This window comes from Mesoplodon mirus, assembly GCF_964341445.2.
Source record: "Mesoplodon mirus genome assembly, chromosome: 10".
Classification (NCBI taxonomy): Eukaryota; Metazoa; Chordata; class Mammalia; order Artiodactyla; family Ziphiidae; genus Mesoplodon; species Mesoplodon mirus.
This window is the reverse complement of record NC_138986.1, coordinates 7,714,199-7,730,952: the sequence shown is the minus strand read 5'-3', so window position 1 is coordinate 7,730,952 and position 16,754 is coordinate 7,714,199. Positions and strand designations below refer to the sequence as shown.

General features: G+C 42.6%; 1 protein-coding gene across 1 annotated transcript in view; it reads right to left on the bottom strand.

Moving 5' to 3' along the window:
- Positions 1-710: 710 nt before the first annotated feature.
- The window catches only part of LOC309811036 (solute carrier family 22 member 2-like), a gene marked incomplete at both ends in the record, with an annotated part of 28,051 nt that continues 12,007 nt past the window's right edge, over positions 711-16,754 (bottom strand). The window contains 7 exons of the mRNA XM_082633513.1: positions 711-777; positions 6,362-6,461; positions 9,899-10,011; positions 10,995-11,103; positions 11,740-11,954; positions 13,926-14,032; positions 15,565-15,679. Of these exons, the coding sequence (XP_082489639.1) occupies positions 711-777; positions 6,362-6,461; positions 9,899-10,011; positions 10,995-11,103; positions 11,740-11,954; positions 13,926-14,032; positions 15,565-15,679 (826 nt within the window). The remainder of the gene's footprint in view (positions 778-6,361; positions 6,462-9,898; positions 10,012-10,994; positions 11,104-11,739; positions 11,955-13,925; positions 14,033-15,564; positions 15,680-16,754) is intronic.

The window sequence follows — 16,754 nt, the reverse complement described above, 5'->3', positions numbered from 1 at the left end:
TGGGGTGTGTGTTATACAGCTAGCCTCATTGAATTTAGCCTTGTTTTGTGTAGTCACATTGATCAATCAATCATTCACTTTATGGCTCTTGGATTCTGTTCTTGCCTAAGAAGTCCAACTTATTTCAAATTATGGAAATAACTCTCTTATATCTTTTCTCATGTTGTTCTGCTAACTGCTGGGACTAATGCTAGATGCTCTGGCCAGCACACTAAATCTAGAATCTTGGTTTAGAGCACTCATGTCAATAAATTTGACCCGATCCATTATTATGTTTCATCCTCCTGGGCCTCGTATCATTACAATTCATTCCTAAACCCTTAGCCAGATTTCTGCTGATATAAGTTACAAAATCTTGACATTCTTTTCATGTGTCAGCTACCTCTTTCCTAGACAGACTTTTTACTTCTCCCCTTGGGACATTCTAGCGTGTACCTTGGAAATATCTGGTCCAGGGGAGTACAGGCATTCCCTCTTAGGCTACCTACGTAAGATGAGGTCATTGAAAGTGTATAAGCAAGGGAAGATTGCGGGACCTCGTCCCATAGGCAGATTTTATACAGTAGTACAACAAACTCCATTTGGTTATTGATCGAAGGGAACCGTGTTCGAAGAGAAGTAAGGTTGAATTGTATGGGCTTCGGGATGAGAATGGAAATCTCTGATTCTGGCCTTGTGTAATCGAAGCAAACCAGAGCAGCTCTCTCTTCTTAGTTTAGTGGAGTGTCTAGCTTCTTGACTTGGAGGTAAATCATATTTTCTTTGCTTTTTCTTGGTCTGCAATAATAAAACAAAAATGGAGAGGGGAGAAAGAGATTATGAGGAGCTGAAAACCAAAATAAAGTGGATAATAGATAAATGGAGCAAAAAATGGGTATGAGCTTTAGTCCAGGATCAGCCTTGCAGAGAGTTCCCAGTGGTGATGCTCAAAAAGAAAATGGACAAGAGCGTGGTGAATAGATAACGTGGATGGAGTCACACCTAAAAGTATCTCCCAGGAGTGGGACTGGCCTACATTCCTTATTTAAGGTGTTTCACCCCTCTCCATAATAGAGAATGTGGTAAATGTCTAAATTTAATTTTCTATCAATTAAAAATGATGACTGCAAAATATAGACACTTATCATCAGTTCTGCAAATAAGACTTGAGAAATTATTTTTATTAAAGCTTATTTACTTTTCAGTCAAAGTAAATAAGTAAAAAAACAATTCAAAAACTTGTTCAAATTGCAGCTTTTCTCAGTCATCTTGTCTTTATGAACACCAGGATGTTGCTGACATTCAGTGCAGAAATGCTGCTTTCTTCATTTTGCTGTTCCCAGCCAAGCCCTCTTGACATGTTTCTGTTGATAATACTGAAATCTGGCGTGGGGCTGCTCCTGGGGCCCAGCTCCTCACAGAATCCCCCTGACTCGGAGGCGCTTAGTCTTGCCTCAGCCTCTGGACCCATCTGAGACGGGGAGACGAGCAGAAGCTCACCCAAGTCACTGGTCCTCTCAGACTCCAGGTGCAGGGGCCCTCGCTCATCAGCCGAGCTCCCGGGGTCTCCATGTCAACAGCAGCAGCAGCGGCAGCCACAGTGACTGGTAGCTGAGCACAGCTCGGCACGGGCACCTTGGGTGAACCCAGCCCTCTGAGCTGAGGCACGTCCATGAGCCCGGGCCCTGGACTTCCAGGACGAGAACTTTGCTTTGTCACTTACTGACTTTGGGCAAATCTCTCTTGCCCTGTTGTGTTTTCCTGTTGTCAAATGGGGTTAATAATACTACCTATTGCATAGATTGTTGCAAGGATTAAATAAGGTGATGCATGAAAAGGGCTTGCAAAGCACTAGTGAAAGCTCTTAGGACGTGTTAGCTGCTGTGACCCCATTTTACAGAAAAGGAAACAGGCTGCAGGGGTGAAATGAGGTGTATGTTAGTAAGCCAGAAAGCTCTCTTTGTACCTTGGATGGGCTCAGGGACCGAATGACTTGGGTGGTAGTGGGACTCCTGCCCTCCCTGTTCTCTCCGCTCTCGCTCAGTGTCTGGGATGCTCTGCCTGGGTCGATTCTCCTGAGCGGGGAGCCTGCCTGACCCCAGGGGCCAACTGCGGTCGGGCGCCCCCTCCTGGCCGCCTCTGCCCACTGCAGGCTGCCCCTCCTCACCTTTCTCTGCAGGGGAGTCTCTGCCCACCTCTGCCTCAGTCCCCCATCTTCTCACAAAGAAGCCACAAGCCTTACAGGTCTGTCTTCTATCTTTGAAAAGTGAACTGGGTTAGATGTGATACAGAAAACAGGAAAGTGCGAATCTTCACAGAAGTATCTGTAGATCACATAATTAGCGAGAATATAAACTAACAACACGAATAATCTTTTAAAATATCTCTTTAGCCTATTCTGAGCCAGCCTGATGAAAACGGAAAGCTCTTTCAAGTAGAGGTGTAAGTGTATATCACTGAGCTGCACTTCCCTATCTCAAAAACCATTCGGCATATATTTAAAAATTTGATTTCCAATAAATCATCTGGGTACATATTTTCCTGTTTTATAGAACAGCTGTGAAAACTTCTATGAATAATCCCGGTGGTTACCGGACATTTACTAAGGGCCAGGCACTTTACATGTATTACCTCATTTAATCATTACCAAAATCCAACGAGTAGGAACAGTTGTCCCCAGTTACAGAAGAAAAATTGAGGCCTAGAGGAGTTAAGGCCACACGATAGGAAATGTGAGGACCTATAACCCAGCGGGACCCTATGAGGTCTTCCCAGAACAGACTCCCACTCATGTCCTCTGCCTGCCTTTTGTCTGTAGAAGAACTTTATCAAAGAATATATTTAATCAGACAAGTGAGAAAATGCAGAAAGAAACACAGTCAAGCAAGAAAAAATAATAATATGTTAGCCAGTAGCCAAAGTCAAGGACATTTATTTCTTCCCTAAGGACTATAGGTACTATTCTGAGCCGTGTCCTTTGAGCTGTTTTGCAGATACTGAAACCCCCACCAGGTGGAAGAAGTTAACTGCATGCTGCCCACAAGCACGGAGACCACAGACCGGTTGGAGCCGGAAGGTTGATGATGCTGACTCCCGATTACACCACCATCAACCACTCAGAATGGCTGGAGTCCTTTATTGAATGACATACCATTCCATGAGCTGATCACACACCCCATAAAACCCCCACCCTCACCCTGTCTTTATAAACTTTTCCCTGAAAGCCTTCGGGGAGTTCGGGTCTTTTAAGCACCAGCTGCCCTGGACTCCTAGCTTGGCACCTGCAATAAAGCTATTCTTTTCTACTCCACCCAAAACTCTGTCTCTGAGATTCAGTTTGGTGTCGGTGCACAGAGGCCAGGTTTCGGCATCAGACCTGGCCTGTTCCTCGCCATCACATGTTACTGCCTTCCTGACGCCGGAGCTGGCTGGGAAAAGCCTGGGGGAACGTCACTTAGGGATGCTGTAGAAGGAGCTCTCCATTTATTCCACACACATTTGGTGAGCACCTGCTCTGTGTGTGCCAGGTTCTGTGCTTACCTCTAGGGACACGACCGTAAATGGGGTAGAGTCTCTGTCCTCAAGGCAAGGCACTCATGTGCATGGCAAGCTGCACTGAGATGGGGTCTATGGGGGCTGGTTGATCAAGGTCAAGGATCTCAAACTCAAATATCTACACTCGCCAGGCGGAAAACAGAAGTGTCCTAGGCACAGGACGTAGGGAATGCGTGTCTGTGGCCGACTCCAGCGAGCAGGCCCTTCTAGAGCTGAGCCGTCACCACTCAGCTCCTGCAAATTGTCAACAGGAGGAAATGCCTGTTCAGTGTTACCCAATCCTCTGATTTTTAAAAAACAGATCCTGGAAATTCAGTTTATGTGGATTTCCCACTTTAAAAAATATGGGGGCCAAGTAAAGCTCTTGAGACCCTTGTATCCTGTGGGCTGTCACTGCATGACATCTGGCTGAATTCAAAGCCTCTTCCAAGTTCTAGGGAAAGCCTCAGACCACTGTGATTCTTCTGCTGTGACCTTTCCCAAGTGCTTAATATGCAAAATGTGAAGGGTTTGTAGCATGGATACAATTCAGTTCAGTTCATGGTGCCAAAAATGGAATATGGTTAAAATAAACAATAATATCTAAGCATATCACATAAACAAATTCATGGGGAATGTGTCCTATGTGATTCTCTTTATTTAGATTTTTTAAGGTTACTTTTTAAATAGATTCATATGTTTTCAGAAAGTACAAAAAGTAATACACTGCAAAGTCTTCTTCCTACTGATGTCGCATAGCCTCCCAATTCCAGAGACAATCAATGTTATGCATATTCTTCCAGAGATACAAGTAAATTGTATATATATTTAATATATATGCTTTTTGCTCTTTGTACACAAATGATAGACTCTATACTTTTCTATGTTTTACTTTTTTTTCATTAATAATACCCATAGGAGAATTTCCTTATCAGTGTATATCAAGCTGCCTCATTCTTCTTGATGACTAAGGAGTATTTTATTGAACAACGTACCATAATTTATCTAACTGGTCTCCCAATCGATGGGCATTGAAAGTTCCCAATCTTTCATTACATAAAAAATACTGCTTGAATGAATAACCCTGTACATACACCATTTTGCACACGCAAATTCCTAGAAGTGTGGAATTGCTAGGTAAAAAGATAAGCACATTTGTAATTTTGATACTATTGTTATATTGCCCATCATAGAGGTTTTAAATCTGACTCCTACTGGTGATGTAGGATACTGCCTATTTCCCCACAACTTTTCCCAACATGGTACAGCTGACCCTTGAACAACACAAGTTTGAACTGCATGGGTCCGCTTATGTGGTCCACTTTCAATAAATATATTGAAAAATTTTTTGGCATTTTGTGATGATTTGAAAAAACTCTCAGATGAACCATGTAGCCTAGAAATATTGAAAAAGTTAAGACAAAGTTAAGCATGTCATGAATGCATAAAGTATATGTAGACATTAGTCTATCCTTACATAGGCATAAGGTGAGTGATATTTAATATAAAATTAAAGTGTTCATTTTCTGTGTCATAATTTTGGTTTCAAAGAATTACATTATCGTACAACATGCCTTTCTCACTCGTACTGGAGAAACTGCATATCAGTCTATCATCACAGGTAAGTGGTGTTTTAAAAAATGTAACAATGTTTCCAATACTGTATTATGAATATGACTGTAATACTGTATGACATAAACATTTTATATCAATTCATTCATTAGTGCATAGGCTTGGCTGCCATAAAGCAATTGTATTATCAATTACACTAGGCGACCATAAAGCAATCATATTGCTGCTTCTTCATTTTCAATGCTTGAGTCACTATATCTGTTAATAAATATGGACTTCTTTTTTACATTATCTTTTCATTTTTGATGTCTAGTGTTAGTAATACATATAACATCTACAGTGTTTTGTATCTTATAAGACAATGTTAATGTAGGTACTGACAATTTGTCTATAAACAGACGATGTAAGCTTACAGTATCGATAAATACAGTATACTACTGTAAATGTATTTTCTCTTCCTTTTGATTTTCTTCATAATATTTTCTTTTCTCTAGCTTACTTTATTGTAAGAATACAGTATGTAATACATATAACATACAAAATATGTGTTGATCAACTATTTATGTTATCTATAAGCTTCTGGTCAACAGCAGGTTATTAGCAGTTAAGGTTTGGGGGAGTTGTAAGTTACATGTGGATTTTGACTGCACAGGGTGTTGGCACCCCTAACCCCTGCATTGTTCGAGGGTCACCTGTATGTTGCCAAGCAGTTTGATCTTTAACAATCTCAGTGGTTATTACTGCGGTGTTACTTTGTACTTCTCTTATTATGAAAGAGATTTGGCATATGTTAATATATTTTGGAACTGTTTTTTTCTTTCTTTCACTAAATTGTCTGTTCAAGTCCTTTGCCCATTTTTTTCTGTTGAGGGGTTGCTCTTATGGATTTGTTAGACCTCTTTACATATTCGGAAAATTAGCCCTTTATGAAGGAGTGAATATTTTCCCTAAGTTTGCTATATTTTTTAAGTTTATGGTAGTTTTTCAACATAGAATTTTAAATTTTTATGAAGGCAAACTTCTTTTAATGGGTCCTGGATATTTGTGGTCAAATTTTAAAGACCTTCCTCACTATGAAAGGCTAAAGGTATTTTCCCATAGTATCTTCATTCTTTTAGTGTTTCCTTTTTGGTGCATTTTAGTCTTTGATTTCATTTGAATTGATCTCAGTGTATGGTGTGAGGTATAGATTCAACCTCATCTTTCTTTACAACTGGCTCCAGAGTTTTCCCAAAATGTGTACTGAATAGTTCATTTAGGAATCCCAGCTCCCTACCTCTGCATGTTTTCAGCTTCTTCAATGGTCTCAGGCAAAGTCTTCCCTTTGGTCTCTGGGAGCAATAACACCAGTCCTCCAGCAATCAGGCCAACTACAGCTGAAAACCAACAGACGCAAGTCACATTCAGAACTGAACCATGCTGGCTCTATAATTAAACTTCTCCTTATTTCTTAAAAAAAAGTTGTTTTTTTTTTTTGCTGATTTCCTTACAGATTCCTTTGCTATCTCTGACTGCCCTATTCCCCATCATAAATATTTTGCCCATTCCAAACTCTGCTGGATTATAATTCCTTATAGGGAAATGAAATACTTAACATTTTGAGTCAAGGTTATTCTAGGCTAGAGGACATTGCCATGATATTAAGATACTTTGGAGTCAGAAAATAACTCTGAAAAAGAACCAATGCTAAGAAAAGAAAGAATATAGCTCTGCCAATATAAAGCACTCAGTAAAGAAAATGAGTCAGAAACTTGGATCATTACCAGCAAATAAGAGTAATGAATACGCATTATTTCATAACAGCATTAAATAGTATAGCCAGGCCTTTTATTGGATTTTTATTTATTTATTTTTGCTTTTTATTTTTTTAATTGAAGTATAGTTGATGTACAATGTTGTGTTAGTTTCAGGTGTACAGCAAAGTTATTCATATATATATATGGATATATATATAGTCTTTTTCAGATAGCTAGGCCTTTCTGTTCTGATTCAGGTATTGGATAAATTTCTCTTATTCCTTTTTTCCTTTGTCTCCAGCTGTAATTTTTTGCAGATGTTGGTGTTTTTGTTCCTCTAAATTCCCATTAAGATTTTAGGATTTACGGTTACATCTTTATATGTTTTTCCGTCATTGAATGCAGGAAATAGGATGTGGGTTCTTTTGCTAGCTGGGGGGTTTCAAAAAATGCCTGCTGGACTCCACTTTTTGCACGCTTAAAACTGGCAGAAATACGGGCCTCCAGTGTGCAGTGGTTCAGGGCAACGGCTGTAGCTCTGAGCACCTGGGTCTAGTACTGACACCCCGAGTACTGGTCTCAGAGCCCTGAGAAGTTCTATGATCCCCCTGATACTCCAGACTCCCCGACAGAAAGTGGGGTGGTATCTCCACCACAAAGACTTGTTTAGAGGCTGAAATGAATTCATATTTGTTAAGTGCTTAGAAGAGTGCCTGACACATGGCATGAACTAAATAGTTAACCACTCAAGATCTCCCCAAACCTCGAGAGATTCACTTGGTTGTAACTCATGCAAACAAGAGACATATTCAGCTGGCTTCGATTCTCTGCAGTGAGTGAACTGTGAAGAATATATTAGATAATGAAATTATCATCCATTTAGTACTATATATTTGCAAAGATAGGCCTAATTAACTAGGATATCCCTTATCAATTTTTCCAGTGCTCTTTCAATGATGATTTTCCAATGTGTTTATTTGTTGGTTTTCAGGCTTCTAGATGACCATTTCGGGCTATTTCAAGAGCACAATTGGCACACCATTATTGTGTGAAAAGAGAAAGAAAAAGTGTAAAACTGTTAGCTTTGCTTCCTGCTAGCTATTAAAAGTTGGTGAGAGAAGGAAACTACCAGCAAAATAAAATTGAGAATTGTCTTTGAGTTTACTTCAATGTTGAAATGCAGTTAAAATCCTTTATCTTTCGATGGAAAGGCAAGGTCCGAGGGAGGGTCTGGGTATGGGGGGATCCTCTGGGTCTGGACTTAGCAATTTTTTGGTTAAATGGTACTAAGAGAAATCAAATATGTACTAATGAAGTAACTATTTTCTACCCAGAAATGTCCCGCTGACCCATGCGTCACTCACTGCCCATCTAAGGGAGTGGGCAAGATCGGGATGGAAGGAAGGATCCAGGGTGTGTGAGGGAGCTTCCCCAAGATGGAAAGGGGGCTCTGGGGTCAGGTCCCTTGGCCAGAGCTGAGGGAGGAAAGAATCTGGGCCACGTGCCTCCCAGCAGGGCCAGCCACGCTGGTCATTTCAGGATAAAGAGCTCGTGTTCTATCAACCTGGGCCATCCTGTTATTAAGTTGGAACGCGGAGACATTCACTGGGTTTCTTTCAAGGCTGAGTTCTAGCAACGGTTTGGAGCTGTTGCTGGCAGATCTATGGCAGTAGAAAATTTCCCCTTCACAAATCCCTTGAGAAGAAGGGAATGAGCAGAGACACTTGTGTGTGACAACGCATGACACTAAGGGGAGAACCATCTGCTAACCCCCTGCTGGGCATCCGGGCTGGGCTTTCCCTTCCCCCCCCCACCCCAGATTAAGTCTTGTATGCCCATGGGGAAAAGTGTTACATTTCTGTCAAATTAAAAGAAAGACTCAGGGACTTCCCTGGTGGTGCAGTGGTTAAGAATCCGCCTGCCAATGCAGGGGACACGGGTTTGAGCCCTGGTCTGGGAAGATCCCACATGCCACGGAGCAACTAAGCCCATATGCCACAACTACTGAGCCTGCGCTCTAGAGCCCGTGAGCCACAACTACTGAGCCCATGTGCCACAACTACTGAAGCCCGCACACCTAGAGTCCGTGCTCCGCAATGAGAGAAGCCACCGCAGTGAGAAGCCCGTGCACCGCAACGAAGAGTAGACCCCGCTCGCCACAACTAGAGAAAGCCCGCGCACAGCAATGAAGACCCAGCACAGCATAGTCCTGCTCGGGCTATAAATAAATAAATAAATAAATAAATAAAGACTCAGAATGCGTCTGAAAGAAGATTGAAATGTGTCCATCGAGACCTTGGGGCTAACACTGACAAGGTGAGTGTTAACGTGTATGGCTCTGGAGCCGTGTCTGCGTGGACGCACAGAAGGAGAGGACCTGTACCTCTGTCTACCACTGTGGGGAAAGACAACGGAAATGCCCAGGATTCCCAGCCCCTTTCACAGTCTGCAGACTTCGCGTTCAGCATGTGCTGATAATTAGGTTTGTCCCTCGCCTTCTCTCCTGTGGGCTGGTCAGGGAGAGGCAGGCTCAGTGTCTGTACATCCTTCAGGGTCAGAGGGAAGTGCTGTGCCCATATGCTCCTGAAGTCTAATTGCCGAGGAATCTGAGGACCGGGGTGCCCAGCACGCACACAGGTGTTTCTGTTATTCTAACGCATTTTCTTGGTCTTTGTTTCCCCTGGGTTTTGAAATTGCCCTTTGCAAAATTTTAACGGCCTTTTTTGAAGTAATGAAGTAAAAGCATTTGTACTTTTCTACACCCGGGCATAGAGGAGGCAGAAAGAGTGAGCTCTTGGACAAAGGGGTGGAAATCAGTGAGGAGAGAAGGGTCTTCTTGAGGGGAAACTCCACCTCAGTCTCCCTTGACTTTGCACCTCTGTGGGCATACGTCCTCGTGGGCTCCCAGACTCGGTGTTGGCAGCTGCTAATACCGTTGGTAATACTGGTGTTCCTACACTTCAATTACCAGTCATACCTAGTAGTGACTTGTAAACATAGCACTTGATTTGAGGTAGAAACATGGAGGCCCCTTAAAAGTGGGTTTTCATCCAAAGACATCTCTGAGGATTCCTTACCAAACACCACCAGTGGAAGCTCATGCCAGATGCGGGTGAGCCGGTAGACCAGGAATGGCGTGATGATGCCCCCGATGTCACACATGGAAGAGCAGACGAGGACCCCAAGGTTCCTGAAACACAGGACACTGATGCATCCTTTGACTTATCAAAGGACAGTGGTTATCTCCCACACGCCCCCAGATAAATACTTCCCCAAATCATTGAAACGTGTGTGTGAACTGAAAGTGTACATGTTATTGTCAATGCACATAAATGATACATGGTACATAATTCCATTCATATTCTGCTGTACTTGTTTTATATGAACTTTCTTGAAGATTTTTAATTGGTGTTGGGGACAATTTTCATTTTTTACTTTCATCACTGTCTCCCCAGCTCTGTTCTATGGTCCTGCTCGGGCTACTCTCCCTCATGTTGACCTTTGGTCATCCCTCTCTGGCAATTCAACAGCTTCTGTTCTTATCACATGGTTTCTGTGTTTTACCCTATCCTGTAAGTGTGAGGTGTGACCTGCATACTGCCTTGAAATGGTCTCAACCTCTCTTACCCTGCATTTTGAAATGTAAGCTGTCCTCCCTAGAGATGATCATACTAAGTAAGTCAGAAAGAGGAAGATAAATACCATATATACCACTTATACGTGGAATCTAAAATATGACACAAATCAACTTATCTACAAAACAGAAAAGGACTCACAGACATAGAGAACAGACTTGTAGTTGCCAAGGGGGAGGGGGTGGCAGGAGAGGGCTGGATTGGGAGTTTGGGATTAGCAGATGCAACCTATTACATATAAGATGGATAAACAACAAGGTCCTACTGTATAGCACAGGGACACAGGGAACTAGATTCAATATCCTGTGATAAACCATAAAGGAAAAGAATATGAAAAAGAATGTGTGTATGTATATATATATAATGACTGAATCACTTTGTTGTACAGTAGAAATTAACACAACATTGTAAATCAACTGTACTTCAATAAAATAAATTGAAGAAAAAAGTACGGTGTCCTCTGCCAGCACCTGTGGTCGTTCTCACCAGTAAACAAATGTCCCAGCTGCTTTCTTCATGCTGAAGGGAATGTGCTCACCTGATGCATGTGGGGTACAGTTCCGCATTGACCAGGCAGACCATTTCATAGGCCATTGTAATCCCCATTCTACCCAAGCATGCGACAGTAACTCTTAGCCAGCGTAGATCTGAAGGGGAAAACACACCACTGACACATGCTGGGCTCACTCCCTGGTCTCCCAACAGTGCCCCAGGGGCATTTGCAAGGAGAAAGTGCACCCTCCAGAATGGGACAAGAATGCACAATCGGTTCTTCTATAGACTCAGGACAATTCAGCAAAACTCCCCACGTCTGTTTGTTTTAGCCTCGGACACAATCCTGATACTCTCTTCACTTTAGACCCCAGTGATTAATGACCACACAATTATACCAGCTTCCAAAGTTGCACCAACTTTAGTCTATAGAAGTCCCCCAAAAGAAATAGCATACACCCCCCAAAAATAGCATTTTTCTCTTTGTGGTCTTCTAACCCCTGCTCTGGGCCAGCTCGATGGCCTGTGGCATGGGTCCTCCTAGCCTCTCTTGTTATATTACATCAAAGAACCACTGGGTGTTATTATATTACATCAGGCAACCACTGGGTGCCACTGTTCTTAAAGGCAGAGTTGCCATATGGGTTCACTCAGGAAGGTCCCAGATATTTTGTTCATTCTTTCCGGATTGACTCGGATGTTAAATGACATGGTCTTTCTCTCAAAGGGCTGTAATACCCCCTCTTCTCAGGGCCTTGGAAGACAAGACCCCAGCTTGGCCTGACACTTACCCTCAGGGATAAAAACCGAGGCTAAACAGGCTGCCCCTGCCACCATATTGGAGGCAGCCCATGGGTGACGGCGACCCACGCGGTCAATTGTGACGAGGATGATGAAGGCGGCCGGGAATTCGACCAGGGCAGAGTAGAGGAAGTCCAGGTAGATGTTGCTCCCGGCGAGGCCCATGTACATGATGAGGCCCTGGTAGAGAACAGAGCTCGTGAACCTGAGCAAAGAGGAGAGCTCAGGTCAAGCCAGGCACCAGGAGCAAGTCACAGAAAGGTTGATTGTAGGTCACCTTTTTTTGTCCTCTTATGATGGCTTTTCCCTCTATTCCATTGCTTTAACACCATCTGACCCACTGCGGGGGCTGGCTGTGACCCCAGAACCATGAAAGGGGAAGGATTAGGCTAACATTCCTTGACCAAATTGAAAGGCAAGAAGAAATGTCTTACTAGAGTGATTTATTTAGTAAACTGTATCAAGCTATTAGTGGTTGTTAATTATTTTTCTCTTTGTGGTCTTCTAATGCAGTCGAAATCACAGGGATTGACTACTTAATCCAAATATTAGGAACCCAGGAGACCAAATGGGTACCAAATGCCCAAATGGGTACAGGCCCACTTTTGGTGATTTATCTTCTGACGTGATACAGCAACATTTTGATCTAGTTTTGTTGGCTAAAAATGTTCGTTGTCTGTAATGGAAAATATGAGGATGATTAGCAAGAATCACAATTACTCAGAAAAAGAAAGGATAATGAAGCCAAATTTCCCTGATGCATTTTACATGCAATATCGTGAAGGCTGCTAAATTAATTCCTGATGAGCTTTGCTTTTGTCAGTGACCATGAAGCTTCCTTTGGCTGATGTGAGTCATCCCAGTGATGCCGCCCGCTGAAGGGAAGCATGCTGCAGCAAAGGAGGCTGTTGCGGGACCCACAGCACAGGGCTCTGGAGCGGCCTGCAGGCGGTGAGGACGGTCAGGCTTGCTATGGGATTGTGGAGCCAGTGGATTATTCCTGTGGTTTATTCTTTTCTTTTTTTTTTGAATTTTTGAATTTTGTTTTATTTTTTTATACAGCAGGTTCTTATTAGTTATCCATTTTATACCTATTAGTGTATATATGTCAATCCCAAACTCCCAATTCATCACACCACCACCACCCCCTGCCACTTTCCCCCCCTGATATCCATACATTTGTTCTCTACATCTGTGTCTCTATTTCTGCCCTGCAAACCGATTCATCTGTTCCTGTGGTTTATTCTTGTTCGGGAAGTTTACTTATTTATTTTCTCCAGGTAGAAAAGAAAAATAAAAGGCCTTGTACAATCAGGAGAAATGTACACTCATCATCAATTAATCTATACCACAAGGACCTACTGTATAGCACAGGGGACTGTACTCAATATTTTATAATAACCTATAAAGGAAGAGAATCTGAAGAAGAATATATACATGTACATGTATATATATACACATATATATAACTGAATTGCTCTGCTGTACACCTGAAACTAACACGATATTGTAAATCAATTATACTTCAATTGAAAAAAATTAATCTATACCAATAGTTCTCAGTTTGGCTATATATTAGAATCACCTGGAGGATTTTGAAAGTATTGGTTCCTGGGCCCTTCCCTTGACCAATTAAATCCATATCCTTGTCAGGGAGGGGTCTGGCCTTGGCATTTTACTATCTCCCAGGTGATTCTTTCTTTCTTTCTTTTTTTTTTTTTTTTTTTTGCAGTATGTGGGCCTCTCACTGTTGTGGCCTCTCCCATTGTGGAGCACAGGCTCTGGATGCACAGGCTCAGCAGCCATGGCTCATGGGCCGAGCCACTCTGCGGCATGTGGGATCTTCCCGGACCGGGGCACGAACCCACGTCCCCTGCATCGGCAGGCGGACTCTCAACCACTGCGCCACCAGGGAAGCCCAGCCCAGGGGATTCTTAAGGGAAAGCCAAGGTTGAGAATGTAGTGATCTATGCGTTGGGACTGTAAGCTGATTTCAACATCTGCCTGAGAAAAATAATTTCAGGATAACCACCTATAAATGATCCTACTTGCAATCCACCGTTGATGCTAACTGGACCCAGGCTATGTTTTGAAGGTACTCTTTGTCCCTCCCTTTATGTGGATGATTCAGATTAAAAGAATTTGGAAGGATTTTGAAGTAAAAAATAATCTTTACCAGTTGTACATCAAGATCAAAGTGTGTTTCCTTATCTGAGGGGTTCTGACCAAGTCAAGAAATGAAGGATTCAACTTCTCACCAACTTCCTCATCAGATCCAGGGCTCTAAGAATAGAAAAAATAGGAACAGCTTTGTATATTTCATGATGGCATCCCAGGGTCATTCAGGGAACATAATGCCTTACACTTGCTTAGTGCTTTTAACGTGCCCAGGACTAGCTAAGCCCTTCACACACATTAGCTTGTTTAATCATTACAACTACCCTACAAGTTAGGTCTACAATTTTCACCCCATTTCACAGAAGAGGAAGCTGGGCTACAGAGAAGTGAGGTAACTCATGCACGTATATAAAGGGATACTGCTGGTAAAGCAGGTGGGGTAAAATCAAGGCCCAGCCCAGTGGCCCTGAGGGCTGAAGTCATTGACACGCCCTTTCTGCACACCTAGACCAGTGTGTGGCCTAAAGGTCAGGAGAGTGATCTGGGACCCTGGCACTCAGTCCAGCAACGGAATCACCTGGAGCTCGTTAGAATGAAAGATCTCAGGCCCCAGCCCAGACAGATGGAACCCGAATCTGCATGTTCACAAGGTCCCCAGGTGATCCTGTGCACAGAATTGAGAAGCCCTACTCTAGATGACACAGTAGGTGGTGGAGGGGATATTTCATCTCCAGGGTTCAGGAAGCAGAACCCTTGTGAGACCCACTCCCCTATGTCTCCTTCCTGGAGCAACACATGATGTTGTGTGAAAGATCCAGGAACGAGGGGAAGAAGTCTCCAGGAGACCAGCAGTGACCAGACTTACCACCCTCACGTGAACTCTGACCTTGAGCGAGACAGTGACCCACATGTGCCTTATTCCCTGGCCAGTTTCTGAGAGGATCTGAAATCCAAGAATCAGTGCTATGCCTGTCATTCATGGGAAAAAATACATATTCCAAACACCCAGAAACCAGAGAGGAGACGAAGAAAAAGAGCTCTGAGCCCCCAAATCCTCACTCTAAATGCCACGTCAATCTCAAATTCTTACAGGTCACTCATCTTAGAGCCTCATCAGAAATGACTTACTCTTATTTCAGTATAAATTCCTAATAAGCTTGATATTCTCTTTTCCAAGCCTTGTCAGATGAAAAGGTTTAAATTAAAGGTGATGAGGTCCGCTAAAGGCAAAACACTAAATGCAGAGAAAATGAACACTTCAGTAATTTGTTCTATTCAGGAAGGCAGGGGTTGCTTAAAATATTTTGGGATAATTTCTATCCAAAATTTTAAAAATTCTAAGAAATTATTTGTGTTTGAAGAATCTTCCCTCTGGGGAAAACCTCCCTCCCTGAGGATGTTGATGGACATGCAGGCAAACAAGACTTTGAATACCGGGGCCTAAGGGGCAACATGGTCAAGATGTGAAAAAGATAGAAGCTCCTCATTTGACTTTTAAAACTTTTGGCTTCCTTTAGTTTTGTTTTCCATCTGCTTAAAATATTCTACCAGGGAACCACAAGTCTTAGTACACCAGAAATATCCTGTTGCACATGGTGGGTGGGCCCCTTCTGCCACTCCCCACTGCGACAATGCACGGTTTTCCCAAATCTTCCTTTTCACTGTTCCCTGATTTGATACTTCAGCTGCTGACTCACCTGAAGAGAGGGAGGCAGAGATTTTCCATTTTTCTTTGCTATGTGCTTAATGATTTTCATGGCTTTAGCATCTTTGTTCTGGGAGATCAGCCACCTGGGAGACTCAGGCACACACCTAGGGCACAGGAAAAGTGTCATCAGTGCCGTTGAGTGAAGGGGAAAATCTTACTGAACACCCACCCCCAGGGATCATAAGGAGATTTCTGTGGGGGCTCTTACACAGTGAGGTTTGGTTGGATCTACAGAGGAAATAAAACTGTGCAGGGGCTACACAGCAAAGGGAACCATCAACAAAATGAAAAAGCAGCCTACTGAATGGGAGAGAGTATTTGCAAACCATGTATCTGATAGAGGGTGAATATCCAAAATATATAAAGAACTCATGCAATCCAATAGCAGAAAACCAAGCAATTTAATTTAAAAATAGGCAGAGTATCTGAATAGACATTTTTCCAAAGAAGACATACAGATGGCCAACAACTACGTGAAAAGATGCTCAACATCACTAATCACCAGGGAAAAACAAATCAAAACTACAGTGAGGTGTCACCTCACACCTGTCAGAATGGCTGTTATCAAAAAGACAAGAAATAAGTGTGGGCAAGGATGTAGAGAAAAGGGAATCCTGGTGCACTATTGGTGGGAATGTAAATGGGTGTGGCCACTATGGAGAACAGTATGGAGGTTCCTTAAAAAAATTAGAACTACTGTATGATCCAGAAATCCCACTTCTGAATATTTATCTGAAGAAAACAAAACACCCCAAATACCTATTTTCTACTCTTCTGTGGAGCTTGTAGAATTGTAAGAAAATTAAATTTGACTCTATTGAGTGAAAGTGGCAAGAAGTGCTTCAGAAATAGTCAGAACTTGGATAATAGGTGGGCCTTCTCTGTCATGCTAAAGCATTAGGTCTTTATTCTGAAGGGAATCAAACTACTGAAAGACGTTTAAGCAGGAGAGTAACGGGGTGGGCCTGAATTTTTACAGTGCGGCGTGAAACATGGATTAGAGGATGGGAAAGCTGATGTCAAAGAGACCAGTTATGAGTCTACCCAGAAATCCAGGCAAGACATAATGGATTCCTAATGAGAATAGGGGAAAAAAGGGATGGTTTCAGAGATATAAAGGGGGTAGAAAGGATATAGGGATGAAACTAAGGACCACTCTCAGAGTTTTACTGGCTTTTG